Source organism: Chaetodon trifascialis, chromosome 6, assembly GCF_039877785.1.
Source record: "Chaetodon trifascialis isolate fChaTrf1 chromosome 6, fChaTrf1.hap1, whole genome shotgun sequence".
NCBI classification, from domain to species: Eukaryota; Metazoa; Chordata; class Actinopteri; order Chaetodontiformes; family Chaetodontidae; genus Chaetodon; species Chaetodon trifascialis.
In genome coordinates, this window is record NC_092061.1 from 23,380,335 (window position 1) to 23,403,882 (window position 23,548).

The 23,548-nt window shown below is 41.7% G+C and overlaps 2 protein-coding genes across 7 annotated transcripts in view; one reads left to right on the top strand and one right to left on the bottom strand.

Moving 5' to 3' along the window:
* Positions 1 to 307: 307 nt before the first annotated feature.
* On the bottom strand, positions 308 to 20,393 carry tango2 (transport and golgi organization 2 homolog (Drosophila)). 3 transcript variants are annotated; one of them, XM_070965222.1, is made up of 9 exons: positions 20,302 to 20,393; positions 17,929 to 18,052; positions 13,021 to 13,109; positions 9,514 to 9,633; positions 8,999 to 9,116; positions 3,315 to 3,382; positions 2,990 to 3,143; positions 1,680 to 1,784; positions 308 to 1,274 (listed from the first exon to the last, which is right to left on the bottom strand). In XM_070965222.1, the coding sequence occupies exons 2-9, from the start codon at positions 17,982 to 17,984 to the stop codon at positions 1,154 to 1,156; spliced, it is 831 nt and encodes a 276-aa protein (XP_070821323.1). In that variant the 5' UTR covers positions 17,985 to 18,052; positions 20,302 to 20,393; the 3' UTR covers positions 308 to 1,153. The 3 variants fall into 3 exon arrangements, with proteins under 3 accessions (XP_070821323.1, XP_070821324.1, XP_070821322.1); XM_070965223.1 differs by having other exon boundaries at positions 2,990 to 3,140; positions 20,183 to 20,333; XM_070965221.1 differs by having other exon boundaries at positions 20,183 to 20,329.
* An 893-nt stretch (positions 20,394 to 21,286) lies between these two features.
* The window catches only part of arvcfb (ARVCF delta catenin family member b), a 209,428-nt gene continuing 207,166 nt past the window's right edge, over positions 21,287 to 23,548 (top strand). For 3 of the 4 annotated variants that reach the window (XM_070965207.1, XM_070965211.1, XM_070965217.1), the window contains exon 1: positions 21,315 to 21,698. The gene's annotated coding sequence lies outside the window, so the exon portion shown is untranslated. Of the gene's footprint in view, positions 21,699 to 23,548 lie in introns of all 4 variants that reach the window. The other variant, XM_070965209.1, reaches the window with a different exon arrangement.

Here is a 23,548-nt window from a genome sequence, read left to right on the forward strand (position 1 = left end):
AAAAAAAAAAATGTATTCAAAAGTCCTATAGAGTGTGGATTCCTCTGCTTTTAAGAAGCACCTCAAGAATCGACATTCACTGAAGGGATGGCTGGTTAGGCGCATTCTCATTGAAATAATACTCTACACACAAAATAGTGGAAATAAATGCCTGGAAGCACAAACACACCAGAGCCAGCTGTCTGTCTGACACAGAGTGTCATGCTGAAATCATCTGACAGGTGCATGAACATATGCTGTTACTGAAAAATTGGTGTGTTTGTGTATTAATGCCAGCAGTCATTATATGGTACGTCAAACTTGAGTGTTCAGATAAATTGTTTTTATTGTAAAGCAGCTGTAAAATGCATCGTTCTACCAATGGAAGCGGGCAGAGATCCAGTACCTGAAACTATTTGTATTCAACGCTGAAATGTCTGCTGTAATCAACACTACTGTTGTGCAGGGCCGGGGCAGATCTTATGAATTACCTGCTATCTGTCTTCATCATTACCTGTAATCAGAAATTTAAAAGTGGAAACTGTAATTTATGACAATTACTGTGATCTTCAATCAGATTACACATCATCTGGAAAAATGCTGGTGACTCCATGAATTACTATTGTGCAAAACAGAAAATCATTTGCGGGATTTTTATGCTAAATTACTGTTTTTAAATGTGAGCCAGTGGTTTGTGCATAAAGAGTGCAGTCACTCCATATAACAAATTCAAAGGACACAACCTGACGCCAACAAGAATAAATTAGATTGCATTAAAATACCCTTGTGCACAATGTTACTGATAGCAGTTCAAAGCAGGACGCCAGCCATTTGTCATGGTTTAGACTTTTTGGAGCAGCCCAACTTTTTTTTGTGACATGTAGATAAAATATTTTCCTGATGAAATTCTGAATGTTCTTTGGCAATCTTTTACATTAGCACACATTTCCAAAAGATGCATCTTAAATTAAATCAAGAGTAAGAAACACACGACACTGATGTCGATGAAGCAGCTAGCGCCGACTGGCTGAAGAAAAAGTGCAGATGAGTCTTCATGTTCACAAAGCTGCTCCGACGAAGAGCAGCTGGAGGAGAGGGGTGGGAGGCGGAGGCGGGGGTGATGGAAGGAAAGGTGATGCAGAAAGGCACAGAGCTGGTTTCCTCCATCGTGTCTTCACACCTGCAGTTTGAACTGGAAGGAACTGGTGCTCCAGTTGCTTGTGTCACAGTTGAGCATGGTGCGTTCTGTGAAGGTCACGTTACCTTCTGCGTCTATCAGGATAATTGTATTGGTCCTGAATGGGCAGGGACGCGGGGGACACAAGCAAACAAAGACCAGAAATATACAATTAATAAAACTGAAAATGACACAAAATCAAAGAACACGACAGGTGGCAAGAGTAACACTGAGGGTCAATTTCACGTTCAAGGTATTTTGCAAGCACCCGCAACAAGAATGAGCAGGCAGTGGCAGACAGTGCCGTGCTTAAGGATACTTCGATGTCAACTCTCTGACATTTTGGGTACCGGACAGTCTCTGTACAGTGCTGATAATCCCCTTTCATTTCTTTTCTGTGGATGATTGATTTTTGTGTACCAGCAGCTCTCTGTATGATCCTTCAGGCGAGCACAGCTCTGTCAGTCACCTCAGGCAGATACAAACTGCGAGCAGAGGTTTGGCGTGGGTGGAAGATACTGACCTTGTGCCATAATGAGGAGAGCGAACACACACCGCTGACAGAGCCTGGATTAAGGCCTTGCTGTAACCAGCACCCTGGCTCTCCTGAACTGGATCAGGTGTGTTCCTGTGAAACAAACCCACAACAAAAACCTTAGATATCTGTCTTGTCTGTTATATTGCCTGTGCAGTACATTTAAGTCAGTAATCAACTGATGCATCATATCCATTAAACATGACTTGTACAAACAACAGCTGCACAAATGGTCCCTCAACCTGAACTGTTGCAGCTCTGTGCTTTCAGTTGCTCAACAGAGAATATTTTTCTTAAATCTGGGTCTTTGCATGAATAGCAATCATTTCTGTCACTTATGAAAAACCTTTCCCCTAACAATCTCTTGTTGACGGCAAACACAGCTTTGCTACAGAATGCACATTTTAAACAAAACATCACTTTGACCCGATTACCTCAACCATGTATTTGGAAATAAAAATGCACTTCAATAAAATGGAAAAGTTGCACAATGCCTACTGCGTTGTTTCTCCATTAATGAAACAGCCGGTTAGCTTATCTGAGCTGTAAGATTGGAAACAGGTAGCCTGCCTCTGTCCAATGATATCAAACTCTGCCCTCCAGCACCTCATATCTTAGTTGTATAAATACTGAAAAGTAAAAAAAGCTTTGGTTTGACTGGGGGTTTGTGCCAAAATACTTCTTGGCTGGGCACATGGACTTCCTGGACTCTCCAGTCACCTGACAACCTCATATTGATGACAAGATAAAACCACAATTTGTTGTTTTTACACTTGTTACAGCTTCATATTTACCGTGCAGATATGAAAGCTTTATTGATCGTCTCATCCAGTTCTTAGCAAGAAAGTGAATAATCGTATTTCCCAAAATGTCAATATGTTTGTTACACCCTTCTGGCAGCACATAACACCATGCAAAAGACTGTGTTATTAAGAGGAACCAACACTGGATGCAGCGAAAAGCCCTGACACAGTATCTGTGAAGTCTGGCATTTTCCAGGGACTCTGTGCAGCTCCGTGCATCCTGAATCAATCAGTGTTTGACCCCACATACGGCACCTGACCTGGTACAATTCTGCAATGTTCATTATCAACAGCACTAGTGGCTGTAGATGGAATTAACCAATATTCATGACACCATCAGTGGCAATTCACCCATATTCAACTCACAGACTTGCTTCACATCCAAAATCAAGCCTTTAAATTACTAAAAAAGTATTATCATGAGGTTATTTAGAACATAAAATCAAGATGAAATGTTGTTGTTATGACGTGTTTAACCAGGTGTTCACCACTCACAGTTCCTCATTATTGAGGACGCCGAGAAGCTCTTGCACCAGTCCGTCGCAGGACAGGGATTGGTCACTGACGACGCTGCTGAAGTGACGCTTGCCTTGCAGCAGTTTCCTCCATGGAGTATCCAGCAGTGAATTACTTAAGCCGTAGATTCCTGCTGAGGGGCAAGTGAAAAATACAAATACACACACGAATAAGCGTTGTTCAGGCAATCTGAGAGCCACATCAACGTGGAAATGTCAGGCTAAAAAGACGGGGGCAAAGGCCACGAGGAGAGTTAAAATGTGAAATGAACCGTTTCTACAGCAACCACATTAAAAACACAGACCTGGTTTTAGATGGATGGGTTCAGGGCTGCCTCTGTTTCCATAGTAACACACAGTGTCTTGTTTGGCTCTGCACGGGACACAGTAAGATGGAAAATTAGAGACTGCATTTAGCGATGATTAGACTTGTTTGTGTCTAATTATGAAGGCTGTGTCAAGAGTCATAATGTGTCTGTGCTCTTGAAATAAACGCAAATACAGCAGTGTTCAAAGGAGCACTCCTGCGGGAATCGTGTAAAATGGGTGCTCAGGGTGGAAGAGAATATCAACAGTGCACCATACAGTGTTCTTTAATGATTGATTTTCTTTGCAGTCCTGGAAAAGAGGAATTAAGACGCTGGTTTCATTTGTACAGACAATTCAAATGGGAAAATACCTAACACCGCGGTTAATTGCAGCATTTAAATCTATCCTAAAGGAACAACTGGGTAAAATTAAAGCTTCAAAATACAAATTAGTGCTGCAAACACCTTTGACTACCACAAAACCCTTTAGTTACGGTGTTAGATCTCTTTGCAAAGTCCTCAGTTAGAGGGAATTTATTCAGTCTGAAAAATCTGTCTGACATCAAGGGCATCTGTGACGGCTTTGGTACAGGAGAGTGAATAATAAATTATGACCAAATCCTTTGAACCAGCAGGGGAATGAATTTTTTGATGTCAATTTTATGACAGCCATACCAGTGGCATCAGTCAATCTGAAATGTGGTGCAACACTGCTTCAACATCTAACTTGGAAAGTTTCCCAGTCAATAGCTGGCAAGGCAGGAACAGAATATGCTGCTGGGCTTGTAGCTCTGCCACACGCTGTACCGGATAGTTTTAAACACCCAAATCCAAACCAGCCTTTGGTCTATACCACTGATCACCATAAGCAGAAAACGCCAGCCACAGCACTCATTAATGACTTCCTAACAGGTGTTTAGAGCTGAGACGAGCTGATTGACAGAATATTGAGTGGCAGCTATTTTGATCATCGATAAAATGTTTGATTCACGTCTCAAACAGGAATGCCAAACATTCGATTGTTCCATGTGCAGCTTTTCTCAGCTTTATATTACTGCAAGTCAATAACGTTCAATTATTTGCTTATCAGGCAACGATGAAATGCCTGTCCTTGTTTTCCTCAGCCAAATGGAAAGGAAGCAGTGAGGGCCAAGCCACAAAGGCAGAATGATGTAAGAGATGCCGTGACATGACAACACATATGCCAGCATGTAGAATTTAAAATGTAGGTGGTGACTCATCGGATCTCAGTCATCAGTTTCTATCTTGTACATCGTAATTCACTCCACGCTTTCCTCAGGGATGTTCCCATGCCTTTTCAACCTCAGCAAACTCAAGACTGAGGGAATGACAGGATGACACAGACTCTCTCACGCCACACACACTCTCATGTTCGTTCCCTACAAATGATTAGTGCTGCTCTCGCTCTGCAGAGGTCATCCCTGACTGTTTGCATAAGGATCCCTGCGTCTTGGGTACATTTCCTGGAGCGGAGCACTTTCTAAAGGCAGGGCAGCTGCGAGAGATCCCTCAAAGCCGCAGGTTGGCATTACGCTATCTCTCTGACAACAACAAAGCCCTCGATATTGTTTCCAGCTTGTATCCAAACGCAGCTGAACAGTGTGAATAAACAACTGCGTTTTCTGTGTTCCTATGGTGACCATGGACACAGCAGCACTGGCCAATGTTGATTCGGGTGATAGCGCTCACCCCTCACACATGCATGTGCACGGTAGCTGCTCAATGCGAACCAGATGGCACCGTAACCTGAAGGGAAATGGAAGAATCTCTGAAGCGTTTACCTGTTGTTGGCTCTGCTGTGGGCAAACACAATGTCTGAAGTACTATTTTCCACTTGGTATTGCAACTTGAACTCGACAATACCTTAAAGGCCCGGTGTCTACGTATGTACACACTTTGCCTGTGATGTGCATCAAATTGAGCGTGGTGGTAGCAGGTGGAGGATTTGCAGAGAAACAGCTCCATTTCTGCTATTTGAAACTGGCTGGAATATTGAAAGTCCCATCAGGTGTGCTGTGGGTTGATTTGGGCTGAGATGAGGGAACAGCAGGGGGTCAAGGCCACTGGGCAGAGAGAGAACGAGGAGGGAAGAGTCGAAAACAGGCTTTGTCAGATCTCAGTCAGAGAAGTAATCAGTATGCTGGCTGGGAGACGTTCTAATGAAGAGCGCTCTATACCGAGGCTGCAGAGCAGTTTCCCCATCGCCAGCTGTGGTGTAGTTGCCTGGAGATGGTTGGATGAGCTTTCAATATCATCAGTTCAGAATGTAGATAGGCACGGTGGTGTTCGCTCCTTGGTAATGACAACATGTACTCTTGTATCCAATCACACACATCTGTGCATGTACACCCACACATGCAGACATTAAAGGCATGAAATGGGGGAAAACACTGGATATGTCTGGTATTTTGTTTGTAATAATTTTTAGACATGTTAGCGTCACAGCTCTATGGATGGCAATGCTATGTTTGGATACACAGTAAAAATGAGGACTTTGAATCATTATAGACATATCAATGTGGTACCCTATTTCAATTTCATCAGCTACTGTATACGACCGCAAGGTGAACACTGACTTGATAAATAGAACAAAAATACCATAATGTTCTTATGTAACTTAAGTAATAAAATCACACATGACCTAGAAAAACTGGCCTATCAAAAATCAGCCTACAGTGGATCAGATGGAAAGACAAATGCTGGAAAAAGTAGCGGGATTCAGATCTCCTGATGATGTAAAATATGACCCCATGCTAACAACCGTAAAGCCAAAATCAACATTATTTTGATTTTTGTAGCAATTTTTGCACATCTGGACTCACTCACTGAACAATGCAGGCTATATTTGAGCTATTTACCGCGAACACCGACTGCTAATTCTATTCAGTGAATTCCTGACAGGTAATCTTACTAGTGCTTGGAAAAATCAAATACTGATAGCAGTTCCTCTTGCTGATGTTGAAAGTTCATCCACCCTTGATACTCCACCCCTGGAATGTGCATATCTGCTCCACCACTGTTATTCTTATTCAGCTCAAACAAGTTTCTGCCAAGAATCACAACACATGGTTTGGGGCCATGAGATCGAACCACTTTCTAACATTGTTTTGATAAAGCAGTCACACTCTGTCTGACTGAAAGTGCATTAAGCGAGACATTTCTTTGCAGGCAAACATCAGAGGAGATATTCATTAAAATGGATAATCTCTGGGCATTGACTTTAAAGCGAGCGACATAAAGTGGGATCAAAAACCAAAGCTATAGGAAAGTCAGATGAAATGTTGGATATGGAGCCTTGAGAGCATCAAGCAGAGAAGATCTAAGACCAGAATTTAAATATATATGGCAGTAGCTCCACTAAGGGAAGGCTTGGTACGACGTTCTGGGAAATGCCACTGACCAAATTACTCACATGTAGAACTCAACCCAACGTAGCCATAGATGATTAATTAAGGCAGTATTAGTTTAACAAGAATCGCAATTTAAAAGGGAGCAACTCAGACAACATGTCCCTCTGGTTGTGTATTAAGTGTACACCACCTCTGTCATATGCATCTCATTGAGCGTGATCACACACTCACTCACTCTCACAAACCAAGTGAAGACAGAGAATGCTTAAAAGTGGCGGGCGCATCTTTTCCCCCACCGCCACCACATCATAAATCATGTCTCTGGTTACACATGAATGAGAAATCCTCTAATTGTAATGTAGAGCTGCTCTCCATCCACCAGATGTTATTGATTCGGAAAGAAATGAGACGCCTTATTTCCTCTGTGCTGCTGGACGCGCTACAGTGCAAAACAAACAGGCTGGTAATGACAGTGTTTATTAAAAAGATGTAGGCTCGCTTTTTGCCACTGTGTGTCATTTCTATCTGCAGCGAGCTCCCATCAGACAGGTATTTGTGGAAAAAACACACGCAGCCCTCTCACAGCAGGAGCCCCAGATGACAGCTCAGCCAAACTGGAAGACATGAGGCATTATCACGACATAATCACACAGTGTTGTTCGCTTTGCTGGTGTCTCGTGAAACGTGGGCACCTTATTCTTTCACTTAAGAGGAATGCCAGTGGGGCAGCGCAGGCACAAATAGGGCTCATGGTCTTAACAAGACCACTGTATATCTTGATGGCGTCCACCTATCAAAGAGGCAATAGACAAGCCATCTTGCTGCAGTTAAGTCTGACATGAAAAGAGGGGGGAAAAAGTTTTCAAAGGCTGAACTGAGGCTGCAAAGAGCTTGTATTTTGTTCTGATGTTAAATACCTGGGACTAAAAATTCTCCTTTGAAACTTGCATGTTTTTTTTCTTGGTTGCTTTTCAATCCACTGTGCGTTGACTCCCCTCGACAGTGACTGTCCAATCATAGCGAGGCAACCACAACAAGGTCCAGCAGCAAGTTTTGGATTTCTCCGCATGTTGACGCAGTGTGCATGGGGCTGTATTATGAGAGATAATTGACATTTGAAGGGTTTGGAGAGTGGTGTTTTTTGAGAATATAAGATCAAAACTGTAAGTAAGTAGCCAGCTACAGTAGGATGTTGTCACTTCAACCCAACTATCTCCAGACCAGAAGGTCTCCCTCTGTCTGAAATCAAGGATCCACTGTTTCAATAACCTGCTCAATATCCATCCTGGAGGCAGGCAGAGACAATTAGCTGAGATCATGGATTTTAAAAATGATATTATTAGCCTAATACAGCAGAAAACCAATGCACACTCCAACTTAAAAGCAATGCTAAAAATGTGGAGGAAGGGATGTGCAAGCATAAGAAAATCCCCTTTGAGACCAGATCCTGCTGGAGGCCATGTTACCAGGATACACAGATCGTGACACCAAACTCCACTGTGAAAAACCTGATTTTTTTTATCTCCCCCAGCAGGGATACAGTTTGGAAGGGGTGTGTGTGTTCGAGCTGAACCTCCAACCTCTCGCTGGCAGAGACCCGTTTCCATGCCAATTGTCTACAGGGGCCTCCACCATGACAGCTATCTTGGTGTGCACCGATCCCACTTTGATTTTCCTCCCTTAAACAGATCACCAAATTCTGTAAAGTCAGGATGGTGAGGCGGGGGGAAGAAAAAAGAAGGCAAAAAAAAAAAACCCTCATTATTTTTAATGCTGTCTAGATTTTCTTTGTCTGAAACCCTGAAATATGAACAGGTGTTCCTTTAGAAATTTAATGCTGGCTCTGCCACAGCGCTGCATCTGAGATTTCTTTTCAGTTCTGCCTGCTTAGCACTCGAGAGATGAAGACGCTGCCTTTGCGGTTTCCTTCCAAGGTAAGGCCAGAATTCAGAGGAACAGAGTTACAGCCCATTCTCAGCAAGCTTCTGAAAAATCTCAGATTCTGAATCCTTTAGTGCGCAAGAATCTGCCAGTGTCACTTCATGACACCCACACAGTGCAATAAAGAACTTGTCTTACCATCCAGCAGCCTTAGGTGGCTATATTAAGTAGTTTTCCTGACTCTCTGGAATAAATTTCAACTTTTGAAATGTATTATGTCGAGACTACGGCTCCTGCCGGAAGACAAATGTGTATTTCTGCAACCAAATCGCAGTGGAAAGACTCTCATGATGCTAACACATCTTCGACTCAGCTTTATCGGCTGATGGACCATACACTCGCATGGCTTTCACCACACCTGTCACTCACTTGAACTCCGCTGTGATGAGGTTGAAGCCATTATACAGGTGGCCCTCTGATGACACCTTCTTCAGGTAGGAGTAGCTGTCCTGATCTTTGTCCATAAGGTAGTTAGACACTAGAAATCCTGCAGAACGGCAAAGGTAAAAAGAAATGGTTCTTAATGTATACACTCAATGAACGCAGCCTCTGTGTTAATGATAAATACTGAGGACATGTGTTGGCTACGTAGATAAGTGAAACTTGCAGAGGAAATTATGTCAGGAGACACTTCAAAATGCAATATTGTGCTTTAAATGGTTCAGTTAAATATAAAGTAGCAACTTCTTAAAGGAGCAGAATGTAGGATTTAGTGGCATCTAGCGGTGATACCTCTCGTCTTCCCCCTCACTTTCCAAGCGTGCAGGAGAACATTAAATTAAAATATGGAATAAAGCTAAAGTGTAAGCAACATGCAAGATATTTCACAGGGCACTGTGGAGACTGGAGACATGTGATGTTACTTCATGTCATGGCTGGCTCACCTCTTCCTTGTGCATCAGGGTTGGGGCGTCCTTCCATGTAGTTGGTGATTGCAGCCAGCTTCCCACGCTTGCTGATCCCTAGCCATGATCCTCCTTCCTTACCATATTCCAGGTCCAGGCCTTATTAACACAAAAGTAGTAAATGTTTTTAAAACACAGAAGCCGTTACACTGGAAATAACTATGAACTAGGGCTGGGCGATATGGCTGAAAACTCTATTGCGATATAAGTGTTTTATATCGGTCGGTATCGATAATTATTGATATTTTTTATGACCTATTTAAAATAAGGACCGGGAGAAAGATACATCCAATTTAAACATTTTTATTTTAAATTGAACCTTCCTCTGATTATAATCCCCTCAGCTATCAAGTCAGAAAGGGAAATGTCAACACAACCATGGAAAACACTCAAATAATAAATGTAAAAAAAGTGTAAAAATGTAAACAGAGAAACCTGAGAACTTTTTCCTGCAGGTTTAGTGCAGGAAGTTCACAAGCTGATTCACCTTCTGCTGAATAAAATGTTTTCAGATATGTGCAGTGTTTTGAAAACATAGCAGAAACTGAGGTAGACTTGACTGAACTATAAAACCAGCCTAGACATATGAACAACTTTAGTCACTCTTCTTACTCTAAACCTACATGAACTATTCAATTATATTTTTATTGCAAGTGTGTTTAAAAAAAAAAAAAAAAAAAAAACTACGTGTAAGAGATGTTTATAACCTGGCTTCTCCTCAGTGCTCAGTGAAGCATGTCTTTAGCTATATGATATGCCGCTGCCTCCGTTATGTCTTCGTGCCTTTTAGATGATTTGTCATCAGGCACTGAAGCAGATACCTCTGCATGGTGGTCTGCTGCTTGTGCGGTGGTGCTGCGGTTGGCGGACGTTGGCGAATACGGCTGCGCTCCAAAGAGTGAGCGCGGCTAAGGTGGTTAAACAAGTTTGTGGTATTACCGGTCTTGGTGGGGACGACAGTCTTGCATAAGTTACAGACCACATTGGTCTGACTACGGTCCGACTTATAAAATACAAAAAACTGCCATACTGGCGAGCTGACTTTCCCTGTTTTATCGACAATTTCTTCGCTCGCTGCAGCGCTCACTTTCTATTTCTCATCTCACTCCTCGCGAAGCATCAAACACGTGACAACGAGATGGCGCAACCGAACATGATACTGTTACATGATTGGCGTGTTAGCGTGTCTCTCTCACTGATTAGCGATGACTCCCTACGTTGCTCGGTTACCTGAGAGCGAGTGCCTTTGTTCATGCAACCAACCTCGCTTCGCAACTTCAGGTTTCTTCCAACTAAGAAAAAAAATGATCGAATGTTTTATCGAACGCATTTTTTATTGATATTGATGATGCGTCTATCGCGAGACATATCGCTATCGTTTTTATCGCCCAGCCCTACTATGAAGTATCACAAATGAAAAAAGATCCTCATTCTGTTTCCTCCATACTTTTGAACAATTCCCACAAAGTGCAAAACCCTGTCAGTATCCATTCAGTAAAATAATTTCTAATGTTTCTGCAGGTTTTCCACAATGGTTTTAGAACCCTCAGGTCAACCTGTCAGCCTCTCTTAAGAAGCAACCTGGGTGACAAATTATTCACTGGCGTAATTTCCATGTTGTTTCTTGGAAAGAAGTGTGTAATTTGGTTCTAATTGTGGGGAAATTGAGACATTGTTCAATTGGCAGACTTCCAGCTGATTAACTATGATTAACTGCTGGTGTTTATAGCTAAAACACAGATCAGCTGAACATGCAAAATGTGAAATCTGTCGGCATACAAGTCAACTAATGAAAAATAAAGTTTCCCATAATAATCAAACAGGAAATAACGAACTTAGCTTTTCATTCAATCAAAGTCCTATTCCTCTAGTTATTATTACCAAGTGACATGATTCTTTGTAGGAAAATTCCTCAAAAACTGTTAGCAATTACATGTGTTCACTTTGTCCATTCTAGGTAACTGTAGAAACATGGTGGTGGACCCGCTCCCTCTGAAGATATAAAGACCTCATTGAAAGGTAGCAAAAACACAACTATTGGTATTTTTAGGCGATTATATGATAATGAAAACATAACTGTGAATATTATATTACATTTCTGCCAATAGATCCCCCAAATCCGACCCACCAGACCTTTCATCTCATATCTTATCTGTTACTCCATTTCTAACATTTGTCTTGCAGACTGAGGTCTGCAAGCTTTGAATCAAACTGTCCTTCTTTTTGATAAAAAAAATCTGATAAAGTCAGTAAGAAAACATACTGAACTTGAACTAGCCTGCATTAAGATACACCTGATGATATACAGAGCTGTCATATGATGTAATGTTCACTGACTGTCATTCACTTAAGAAAAAAAAAATCACAAAGTATATAAGGAGTCTATCCTTTGATATGCCTTTTGATTGGACTACCCTCATGTTCAGCTTTGGCTTCATTGATACACCCCATCCATCAGTAGATCCAATGTTTTCTTTCCACATTCCTCCTCTTCATGTGACATGGAAAAGGTGGGGCGCTGCAAGTCTACTGTGCTTCCTGGTGATTAATAAAGACAGGTCACTTACACTGACAGTGACCAAGAGAGCCAAACGGGCTTACTCCTCTGGGGGGTGGACGGAAAGCGAGCGGGATCCCACCGGGAGCTATAGCTTACTTCCCTTCTCTTCATGCTATGTCTCCTTCAGGGCCCTGCCTCCACACCCCCCAGCCCCACAGATAAGGCAGAGCCATTTATTCCTGTCACATCGCATAAAAGCAGCCATCAATTAAAGGCCCACGACTGGAGTCCTGACCCCTCTATTACAGAGGGGAGAAGGAGACGGATGAACAACGACGCTGTCTCTCCGTTTCATCCTTCAGCAGAAAAAAAAGGATGATTGATTTCCTGTGCTTGGCCATAATGTGTGTTAGACATCAGTCAATTAAATATAGTTTACTGCGGGTGGGGATGTTCTGTGATGGAGTGGAGGAGAATTGGATTCCAGGGTGAAGGAGACAGCTTTTTCCTTGATTATTGAAAGCCACTTAGCCTTGAATAAAACGAGTCCAACATGGCTAAAAAGACAACATCTGCTGCATTTCCACACACCAAAGAAAGGTTTTTACAGTCTAACACATATTCACTTTGTTCCGACTGAACACTTCTTCTACATCAGCTGAACAAACTATCCACTGGCTGATTTTGTATCACTGTTTACAACTTTTTATCAGTTTGGACAAGTCTCTCTCTTGCAAAAGAGCCTTCCAGCCTCACTGGGACTTACTTGGCTAAAGTTGAAAAGGGCAACTTTTAAACTTTAAACGCTGATGGTGTAATTATTACACAGCCATTACATTGTGCAATCAGCATTTACTTCACAATCATATGTTAAAGCACTCACTAATTAATCCCTTTTGAATGCAGGAGGTTCTTCAAACAGTGCCATTTACTACTTTCTTCAAAATGTGTGTTTGTGGGGTGAGTGGTGAGCCGGACACACTCACCGCTGAGGATCTCACTGTTGGTCCCCCAGAAGTCTGCAGCTTTGGACGGCCTGTTGTAGACTTCGTCTCTGTTTGCAGCCAAAATTAGCCTGAAGAGAGGGAGGAAGAGGGGTTTACTTTGTTGTTTTTGTTCATTCAGCGAGTCTCGCTCGTTCGCTCCTGACGTGAACCAATGAGGTATTACCATCACTGGTCTCAACAGCAGATCCCTCATCAATGACTCATTCATCATCATGGACACATGAGATCCCAGAAGTTAATGAGTTGGTAGACGGACAGACAGACTGCTTGCTCCTGGACACAGTGTCACAGAAGAGCCGTGAGTCTCTCCCTGACTTCATAAAGGCCTCAGATGTGTCCAGGAGTCTTCAACTACAGTGATATTAGAAACTGATTGAGCAGGATGCAAAGGACACAAAAGGTCGAGGTTACAAGGAGGAGGTCCTTTGATGACGACCAAAGACGAGACGATCAAAAGGAATGTGACATCAAAAGGCCAAGCCAATATAAAAGTTACAGACAACCAGTCTTAATAGAGAAGGGAGGAAAGTGAGGAAGTAAAATGAAACAGGACTGATGATCCGAGTTCGAAAAGTTCTGAAGAAGGGACGAAGAAGTGCGTTTCCAAAGACACCAAATATGTCAGGCTACATTACAATCATGCACAAACATCTAGAATATTTCTAGAATATTTCCATTGGATATGATGGTGCAGCCATGAAACGAAAAGAATACACAGTATGTAACACTGTCAGACAGTGTGGAAAAGATCAGCCGTCTGACCTTAAATCAACTTAGCTAAACTGGACTTTAAGGGGTTATTTCAAATACGATACCTTTACCTAAACATGTGACAGATCTATCTCATCTTCATCTCACTCTGCAAAGCTGTCTGTGCCTGCCTTGCATCAGTAACCTGTCCAGGTGTTTCATCCAATTCCAACTCTGTTTTTATTGCCAACGCAGGCTACAACACAAACACTGACTGCAACAAACAAGAGTGAACAGCCTGTCAGTGAGCTGTGATGCCATTATGTTCATGGTCATTAACAACTAGAAACTGCAATGTGACCTGGATCTAATGCAACGTCAGCCATTACTTTATGCATGCCTTTACAGTCAGGCCACTATTATCAATCATGTAGCGAGGAAATGTAACATCACTGATGTATACATCCTCACTCAGGCTTTCTTATTAACGACTCTCCTAGCAACACACATGCACACAATATACAGCTCATCTCACCCATTCAGCAATTATGAAACACAGAAAACAATGATTCTTCTGCTGAGAGGAAAACATGACCTCTCACTACTGCACCCTGTGACTTCTAGAAACATGAATTAGCATTTTAGTAGAGATTCATATCGCAGATTTATGGTGTGTCAGCCTGCAACGCAACAACATATATTTATTGATATTTATGTCGACAAAATTACATTTTTCACATTTATATAATCTGAGTTGTCAAAAATTATTGAGTTATGGATTTAAACACAGCAGAGAGGCACTTAAATGCACTGTGGGCAAACTACACAGCCAAATGAAATGTATTGACCTCTATAATAGCTGTATGTTCCTTCTAAACTTGGCAATGGTCCACCTATTAATTTTTCAGGATGGGAGCATGGACTCTGTTAAGAGCAAACAAATAGACCAAACTGACCTAATAGGGTCGACCTCTGTGCATCAAGGGCTGACGGCAGCTCTTTCCCACGGCACCACCGCTCCACAAAACAAAGCTAACAGTTATGATGCTACACCAGAGAGAGCATCTGCTATAGGATCCTGAGGGGAAAAATCACATTTGAGCAGCTCGGATCACAGTCAGCCAGCTGCATGTAGGAGGGATGGTGAGGAGCAGGGAACTATCAAAGCTCTTCATGAATATTTGAACTTTTGTATTCAACACACACGGTGGCTTGTGGGCTTGGCAGGAGCCACAGGTTTGCTGTGGAATTATGGATTCAAGGATGGTCATGATTTCCATAGGATCCCACCTTGTAAATTTTGTGAGCGCTTCACCTTTCATCTCACATTACTGTCATGTTTAAGTCCCACCTGACCAACCATGTGCTCAGAGACAAAGCATCTAGGAAAACAGCTGGAATTCTAATATATGGAAGCCCATAGGAGACTATATTGCACAATGGCCTTCTAATTTTCCATTTATGTCTGTGTTATCTGAGTAAAAATGAAAATGCAATAATCCAATTTGTATTTTCATCTTCACACACTCATGTGGGTGTTTGATGACCATATTAAAGTGAAAAAGCTGTTTGACATTTCATTTTCAAAGACTCTGAAGTGGCCAATATTGAAATGTTAAGTCAAATTTGAAAGTTAAAATGTGATATAAACATTGTAGTCTATTTTTCCATTTGTGCAAGCATTACTGAAGTCACAATTAAAATGAAAAATTTGACCATGAAAACTTCATTTGACATTATTCAGAGCAATGAGGGAAACAGCACCCCAGTCTATTGCTTTTACATTTAAGTGTGTATAAATAATTGCATTTAATTTTTACATCTGAAAAACGACTGATGCTTGATGAACCACTTCAGCAACACACAGTTAAGCTGTAGCCAGCATCTCCTCCAGCACTGATGTGCCAGAAAGAGCTGTGTGTGTGTGCCTGCCTGCTGTTGTGGACCAGTTTTGGAGGAAACCAATACCACAGGGAAAGGGGGGTGTCACTTTCTGAGTTATGATCCCTGGCATAATCAGAAGAATACATTTGACTCATAATACAAAATGAATCGAACTACAAATTATAAAAAAATAGTAATCAAATAAAATACAAAATATAAAAATATCAATATCAAAAATTGGGAGGGGGCTGCACAGTGGGGCAGCAGGTAGTGCGTGTGCCTCACAGCAAGAAGGTTCGATTCCTGGGTCGGGCCTTTCTGTGTGAAGTTTGCATGTTCTTCCCGTGCATGCGTGGGTTCTCTCCGGGTACCCTGGCTTCCTCCCACAGACCAAAAACATGCTCATTAGGTTAACTGGTGACTCTAAATTGCCCCTAGATGTGAGTGTGAGCGTGAATGGTTGTTTATATGTTGTCCTGCGATCGGCTGGCGACCGGTCAGGGTGTACCCCAGTCGAGATAGGCTCCAGCCCCCCCGCGACCCCGAAAGGGATAAGCGGCATAGAAAATGGATGGATGGAAAATTGGGAGGGGCACATATACACCCAGCTTGAAAGGGGAAATACAATATAATTGACAAATTGCAATGAATGACATCATAATCCTAAGATCAACAACGTTATTCCCACCATTCCCATTGCGAAAGATCTATGAAAAACTGTCATTAAGCTCTTTCTTAGTCCATCACTTTCATCATTTTGAGATGTCTGCTAGTGACGATGTTGATATTTAAATGACAATGACTAGCCTAAAGGAAGAGCTACAATTACAGATCAGATTCATATTGTAATGCTCGTTGGTTGATTGCAGAACTACTTTCATTCTGAACAGAAGTGGAAAAAAAAACAAAAAACAAAAAACACCGGTGCAGTCTAGAAACTGAATTTCAAAATACAGAATTCTTAGGATGCGGGTAATCTTTGAGTCATTTGAGTTGAACAAGAACCCATTTAACCCCCACAGGTATACTGCAGTCATTTTGTGCTGTGGGAGTGTAATAATCGTACTTAATGAAACTTTAATCTTGCCTTCAACCCAATTTAGTCAAAGTATTGCGGCACATTCCTTTTGATTTACACATCACTTCAGCAAAAGAAAACTACTTCTGCAACCAATAGTCTATATATAGCACTGATGTAACCACATTAGGACATAGTACGTTTCACCTTTCCCCAGGTTCAGGTCTGAGTCAGGACTCACACCACATCTCTGCTGTGATCTCCTGAGGCGGGGTCAGACTCCCAGCAGGAAGGACAGGGGTGGACTATGGCCAGGTAGAGAGCTCACTCTCAAGCTCAGGGGAATTATAATAAGCTGGACTCGACATCAACCCGTAACTCACATTGACTACTCATAGCGGGCTGGTCTGCGCTGCCAGCAGCCTTTACTGCTAGGTAGGGCACACAGAGGTCGCACAAAGTTTCATTCAGCACATTAAAAGGGGAGATTTGAGCAAAAGATGTGATGTACTTTCTATAGTTAATATGATGTCACCAGTGCTAAGTGCATTGTATACCCAATGTAGAGGGCTATTTATGTCATCCCATGAAAAACTTGGGCATGGCAAAGACTGACACCCCCAAAATCCCATGTCCCTGAGTTCCACATGTTTAGAAAATAGATGATGAAACCCTTAACTTTTTTGTTGCTATACTGCTGTTTGCATGTGTTTGCAGCTCTGCTCAGTGACACATTAGACAATCCCGGAGCAAGATGAAAAAGAGAACATTGCAGCACTGTCAGAGCAGGGATTTATCAACCTGAAAGGTTTACTTTTATTTTTAAAAACATATCTATATGTTCTGTTGCTGCATGTCTAAACACATTACTGAAGCTTTATGATGCAAACTGAGCGAAATATTTAATGCCAGTCCTGCTTTTTTTTTTTTTTATAGCTGTATCAAAAAGAAATATCAAGGATAATTTGGATACACATTTCCCAACTGAGGATCTTTGAAAAATCAGCCTGAAAAAGATGGCCACACACTGGGTACAGTAGGATTTTAAAGGGGTTTCTGATGTTTGATCCTCATCTTTGTGTTTTTCCACTTGCTGCCTGACACAGGTTAACTGTGACGTCGTGTTTAAAGACATAATTCTTGCTTCATCAGGAGTAGAGCAAGATACTAAGTCTCTGCTAGCTCCAACTGTGCAGTGCTGAATTCCCCTTCCTGTAGTACATCACTGACCAAACAGCTTTCTTATATACTTAGATTGCATTAAGCACAGTATGCTGAAAGGGCTAATTGCTCACCTGTAGGCATTTTTGGATGCAGGCCGGGGGTCAAACTTGAAGAAAATTATACACATGGATGTACTGGGGGGATTGATGACAAGGTTTCACTCAATCCACGCCTGCCTTCAAATCTTCTTCACATCTGACAAAAAGAACAGAAAAAGAAACAGGTTAAGGAACTGTGTTAAACGCTGGTGTATGAGAGCATAGATGTGTGTGGGAGTGTAGAGACTGCACAAATGGAGACATCTGCTGTGAAAAAACATCATGACCTAGCAAGACAAAGTTGGGTTTGTTCAAATTGTGCAACATAATACAGACTGAGATGACATCAGATAAAGGGTTCCTTCACTGTCTGTGTTCATAGACCACACTTCTGAAAGAAACTGGGAACGTGCCATTTATATGAAGGATGCGCTCATCAGAATGCATACATAGGGCTGGGCGATAAAAACGATAGCGATATGTCTCGCGATAGACGCATCATCAATATCAATAAAAAATGCGTTCGATAAAACATTCGATCATTTTTTTTCTTAGTTGGAAGAAACCTGAAGTTGCGAAGCGAGGTTGGTTGCATGAACAAAGGCACTCGCTCTCAGGTAACCGAGCAACGTAGGGAGTAATCGCTAATCAGTGAGAGAGACACGCTAACACGCCAATCATGTAACAGTATCATGTTCGGTTGCGCCATCTCGTTGTCACGTGTTTGATGCTTCGCGAGGAGTGAGATGAGAAATAGAAAGTGAGCGCTGCAGCGAGCGAAGAAATTGTCGATAAAACAGGGAAAGTCAGCTCGCCAGTATGGCAGTTTTTTGTATTTTATAAGTCGGACCGTAGTCAGACCAATGTGGTCTGTAACTTATGCAAGACTTTCGTCCCCACCAAGACCGGTAATACCACAAACTTGTTTAACCACCTTAGCCGCGCTCACTCTTTGGAGCGCAGCCGTGTTCGCCAACGTCCGCCAACCGCAGCACCACCGCACAAGCAGCAGACCACCATGCAGAGGTATCTGCTTCAGTGCCTGATGACAAATCATCTAAAAGGCACAAAGACATAACAGAGGCAGCGGCATATCATATAGCTAAAGACATGCTTCACTGAGCACTGAGGAGAAGCCAGGTTATAAACATCTCTTACACGTAGTTTTTTTTTTTTTTTAAACACACTTGCAATAAAAATATAATTGAATAGTTCATGTAGGTTTAGAGTAAGAAGAGTGACTAAAGTTGTTCATATGTCTAGGCTGGTTTTATAGTTCAGTCAAGTCTACCTCAGTTTCTGCTATGTTTCCAAAACACTGCACATATCTGAAAACATTTTATTCAGCAGAAGGTGAATCAGCTTGTGAACTTCCTGCACTAAACCTGCAGGGAAAAAGTTCTCAGGTTTCTCTCTGTTTACATTTTTACACTTTTTTTACATTTATTATTTGAATATTTTCCATGGTTGTGTTGACATTTCCCTTTCTGCCTTGATAGCTGAGGGGATTATAATCAGAGGAAGGTTCAATTTAAAATAAAAATGTTTAAATTGAATGTATTTTTCTCCCGGTCCTTATTTTAAATAGGTCATAAAAAATATCAATAATTATCGATACCGACCGATATAAAACACTTATATCGCAATAGAGTTTTCAGCCATATCGCCCAGCCCTACATATACGTCACTCAACATGGTGTATTTGACTGTATGACGTACAAATGGACCATCGAGAATGTTCAAAATAGCAAGTATAGGCATAGTATCATAACATGCATTATCTTTATCATCCTTTTCACTGTAAAGAATGCAAAGGTAACTAGCAATGGAGTAGCAGGAGTTGAGTACCTCATCCATGAGTCACAATGTCATTCAATGATGTGCTAAGGAGGGTGCTATAAGTACCTAATACTACCAAGCTAGCAGGTTATAATGCTAACTGCATATTTCAGAGTTAACATTAACTGGATACGTTAACGGTCTAATAACACTGCGTTTACACAGTGACCAGTACTGTGGCAAGCTATAAATAGTTGCTATTTCTTTAGGGTAAGCTAGCCAAATAGCATAGGCACTGCCTGTTATGTATGTGGCTAGAGAAAAAAAAAAAAAGCCTTGCCTTTCAGATCGGCTAAGTAACATTACAACATATGGCTAGTTCTACCGCTTCCAGCAAACTAGTTTCACTTTGACCTGGTCACCGAAGCAAAAACTAGCTATCGTTAGCATTATTACAGGCAACAAACGTAACGATGACAGAGAGACAAACCAAGTAAACTTTAGCTACCTGCCTAAATTTGGTTATGCAGGACACATTGTACTGCAGGTGACGTTTGCTCAGCCAGTTGTTAACCAGTTGTCATCAACACAGTTGAAGAGTGCGAAGAATCGGCTAGTTTTACTCACTGTCCCTTTACTCTCGTTGTTGACAAGTGAAAGGAAGTATTCACATTAGGTGACCTCGATTTGGGTCTCCAGGCGTCTCATAAAGCGGGTGTGAAGATTTATTCTCTGCGCGTTGTCCTGAACCCCGCCCACCCTGGCACTGAAAATAACTAAAACGAGTGCACTTCCAACGAGGCTCTAGAGTTCTCTGCGATTGGTCAATTACAAGCAATATCAAAACCAGCAGGTCAAACGCGAACTGTAATAATGGCTTATCCGGTTAGCGACATTCAAAATAAAAGCATTAACATTGTAAACTTTTTTTAAACTTTAAAATATCAACATAGGATTGACTTGTCGAAACCAGAACAAAACTTTGAGCACACGTCTTTTTCAAGGGTTTTTCAAGGGTTAACTCCTAAATACAATACGAGTCCAAAACAGAGGTGCTTAAGATTCTCTGATAATGTGACTGAAATCTACATTGACTTGCACTTCAGTTCCAAGGCTGAAATCAGAGCTTAACAGATTTCAGCCTATTCTGAAGGTTGTACACTATTTTAAGATGTAAAATGAGTGCTGATTGCTTCTGCACAATACCGTTTTACTCTGGCGTTAGTCCCTTTGAAATCTTTTACTTTGAAAATGTATTCACTAGTTGTTTACTTCGCATTTGTGCTCACTTTACAACGTCATGGCACGAGTAAATTATTCTAACAATCGACCTGCCAAATATGGAGAAATAGAAGACGGATCATAATGAGACATAAAATAAAATCTAAATAATACACATAAGTGAGTATATGTGAGAATTCTATGTTTTGTGGAATTTAATGGACGGGTTTATGGGATACTTTTTTAAAACAATTATAACACTGAGTACTAACCAAATGACAAACAAGTTAATGTAATAATTGGAACAAATTCCCTGATCAATAATTCCAGATAAATCATGAAAAAAACAATCACAAATTTCCTCCAATGCTGTGCGAGTAGTGATGGGGCGGAGACACTTGCTGTGACCGACAGCATCCAGCACTATTGTGGATGAGAGGGATAGGGACTGCTCTACCTTTCATACAACACAACGTCGCAGTTGCTAATTAGTAATAATTAACGATAGTCGGTTTGAGCACAAGACATAACTTTTAAACCAGTTAGGATACTTCATTTTCTTTTTCTTTCTTTCTTTTTTATTTATTTTTTTTTTGCATGTGGCGCATGACTGAAGGGACGCGCGAGCAGCAGCCTGACAACAACTACAATTTGAGATTGTGAAGGTTGTAACAGTGGTGCCTATCCCTGCAGCAGCCAAGTTGCGTTCAAAACAACGTTATTCAGCTGTGGCTCGGACTACCGCACGTCGCACCGGAGGGTCTCTTCGCTTTCCAGAACAAGGAGGAACAGGAGAAACTGAGGTAACGTCAGCACAGCACCCTGCTTTCTCGCGTAAATCCATGTGGTGATTATCTTGCAACGCCAAGTTTTAGCCTGTGCCATTGCAAGTCAAAGAGGAGGGTGGGACAACAATGCATTAACAATATAACATTGTAAACTGACAGAGAAAAAGATGAAGATAAACCGTCGGCTTCCTTACGGATGGGTGAGCGGGTGGCTCAGATGAGGCATATTGATGAGGATACGCGGACCCGGTGTGTAGAAAATATTTCACGCTTTTGTGGAATAATCGGTGTTTTTAATGTGGTACTACAGAGGGAACTAGATTTCATGCGACCGGGTAGCTTATTGTATCAAATAGATTCATAAAACGTAATATATTTTGGATATTCATGTGTTGTTGGAAGCTCTTATCGCTAATGGATGCAGTCAAAGGCAGCGAGCGCGAGCCTCAACGAGCTGTCAATCATCACATCCTTACTAGCCCATTGTTTTCCCCCCTCCTGTTTGTGAGTGAGTTACCATGGAGAGTCTTCCGGTTTTCTCCACTAATTACCTTATTTGGAGAGGGGCTGCTGTCAGTGGCTGGACTGATGGTGTTGTTGGGTCAGCGCTGTATTCATGTCCCATGTGAGAGGCCGCCAGAGTGACTGAACGCTTCATAACACCGACCTGAGCCCAGGCCATTACTAAGCTTCAAATGAAGTTCTCAGTGGACTCTGATTGGTGCTGGTCAGCGCCCTCACTCCCACCTTGCACTAATGGCTTGAGGATGTGGTTGGATGCTATTACAGCAATTAAGTGTGAGCATGTGCAATTCATTTGTACTGGCTTATTGTTGAGTTTGAATATTCTCCATATAAAACCTTTGAAATGCTGAATTCACACACTGTCATGAGATGCCTCTGGTGAGTTTAATTTAGCGCTGTTTGTATGGTAAATGTATCTTACAGTGGGAAAGTGGCATATATTGCAGTAGCCCAGCATTCACACACAGCATTCATTTCATTTCTGAAATGATTTAATATATCGAGATACATTTTTACAAGAGAGATTTGCAGATTTAAGAAACATAATAAGGAGCACGTTGGTTCATATATTAGTGTGTATTTGGGTCAGTGTATATAGCAGGTTTCTACCCAGTTACCATGGGGTGCTGTGTGGGACTTTAATGACAGTTATATAGTAGACAGGTACTTCATATTGTCTCTTGTTCACATATTGCCTTAACCCTGCCCGTAGGACCATGCCAAAGTGGAAAATGGACATGCATTGCCAAATTTTGAATTCCTTTTACATGAAATGAAGTGTTTTAGTCCATTGTATAGCATAGCTCTGTGGGTATGTGCACAGTGTTGTGTGGGTGTTGTAAACTGTGAAACAAACAGCTAAGCAAAAAGAGAAAAAAGGTTGCAGGTGCAAGACTATCCACACTGATCCCTGGGGGCTACATGGTAGTGAGCACCGATGCCAAGTGCTCCAGATTTCGACAGCCAACTCAGTCCAGGCCCTCCACAATATATATATGCCCAATGTAAACTGGTCAGTTTTATACAGCAAATCATTGCAACATGTGTTTTTGATCAGTTCTGTCTCACATGGTCGGCCTGTGTATATGTGTAAATGAGTTCATGCAAGTCATGTTTGCAAAGCAAGTGTCAGCACATCCTCACTTTCACAGAATACATTTTGGGCTCATTAGCAATCAGGAAGTAGCTCATTTGGAACACAAAATATTTGCAACTGAAACTCAGAGCAGTCTCTGGACAGGTTGAGAATTTCCACGCTACCTGTGACTGCACTGAAAAATGAAAAATGCTCCGTAACCGGGGTAAACAAGAAGACTTCTCATGAATGCTAATGTTAAAAA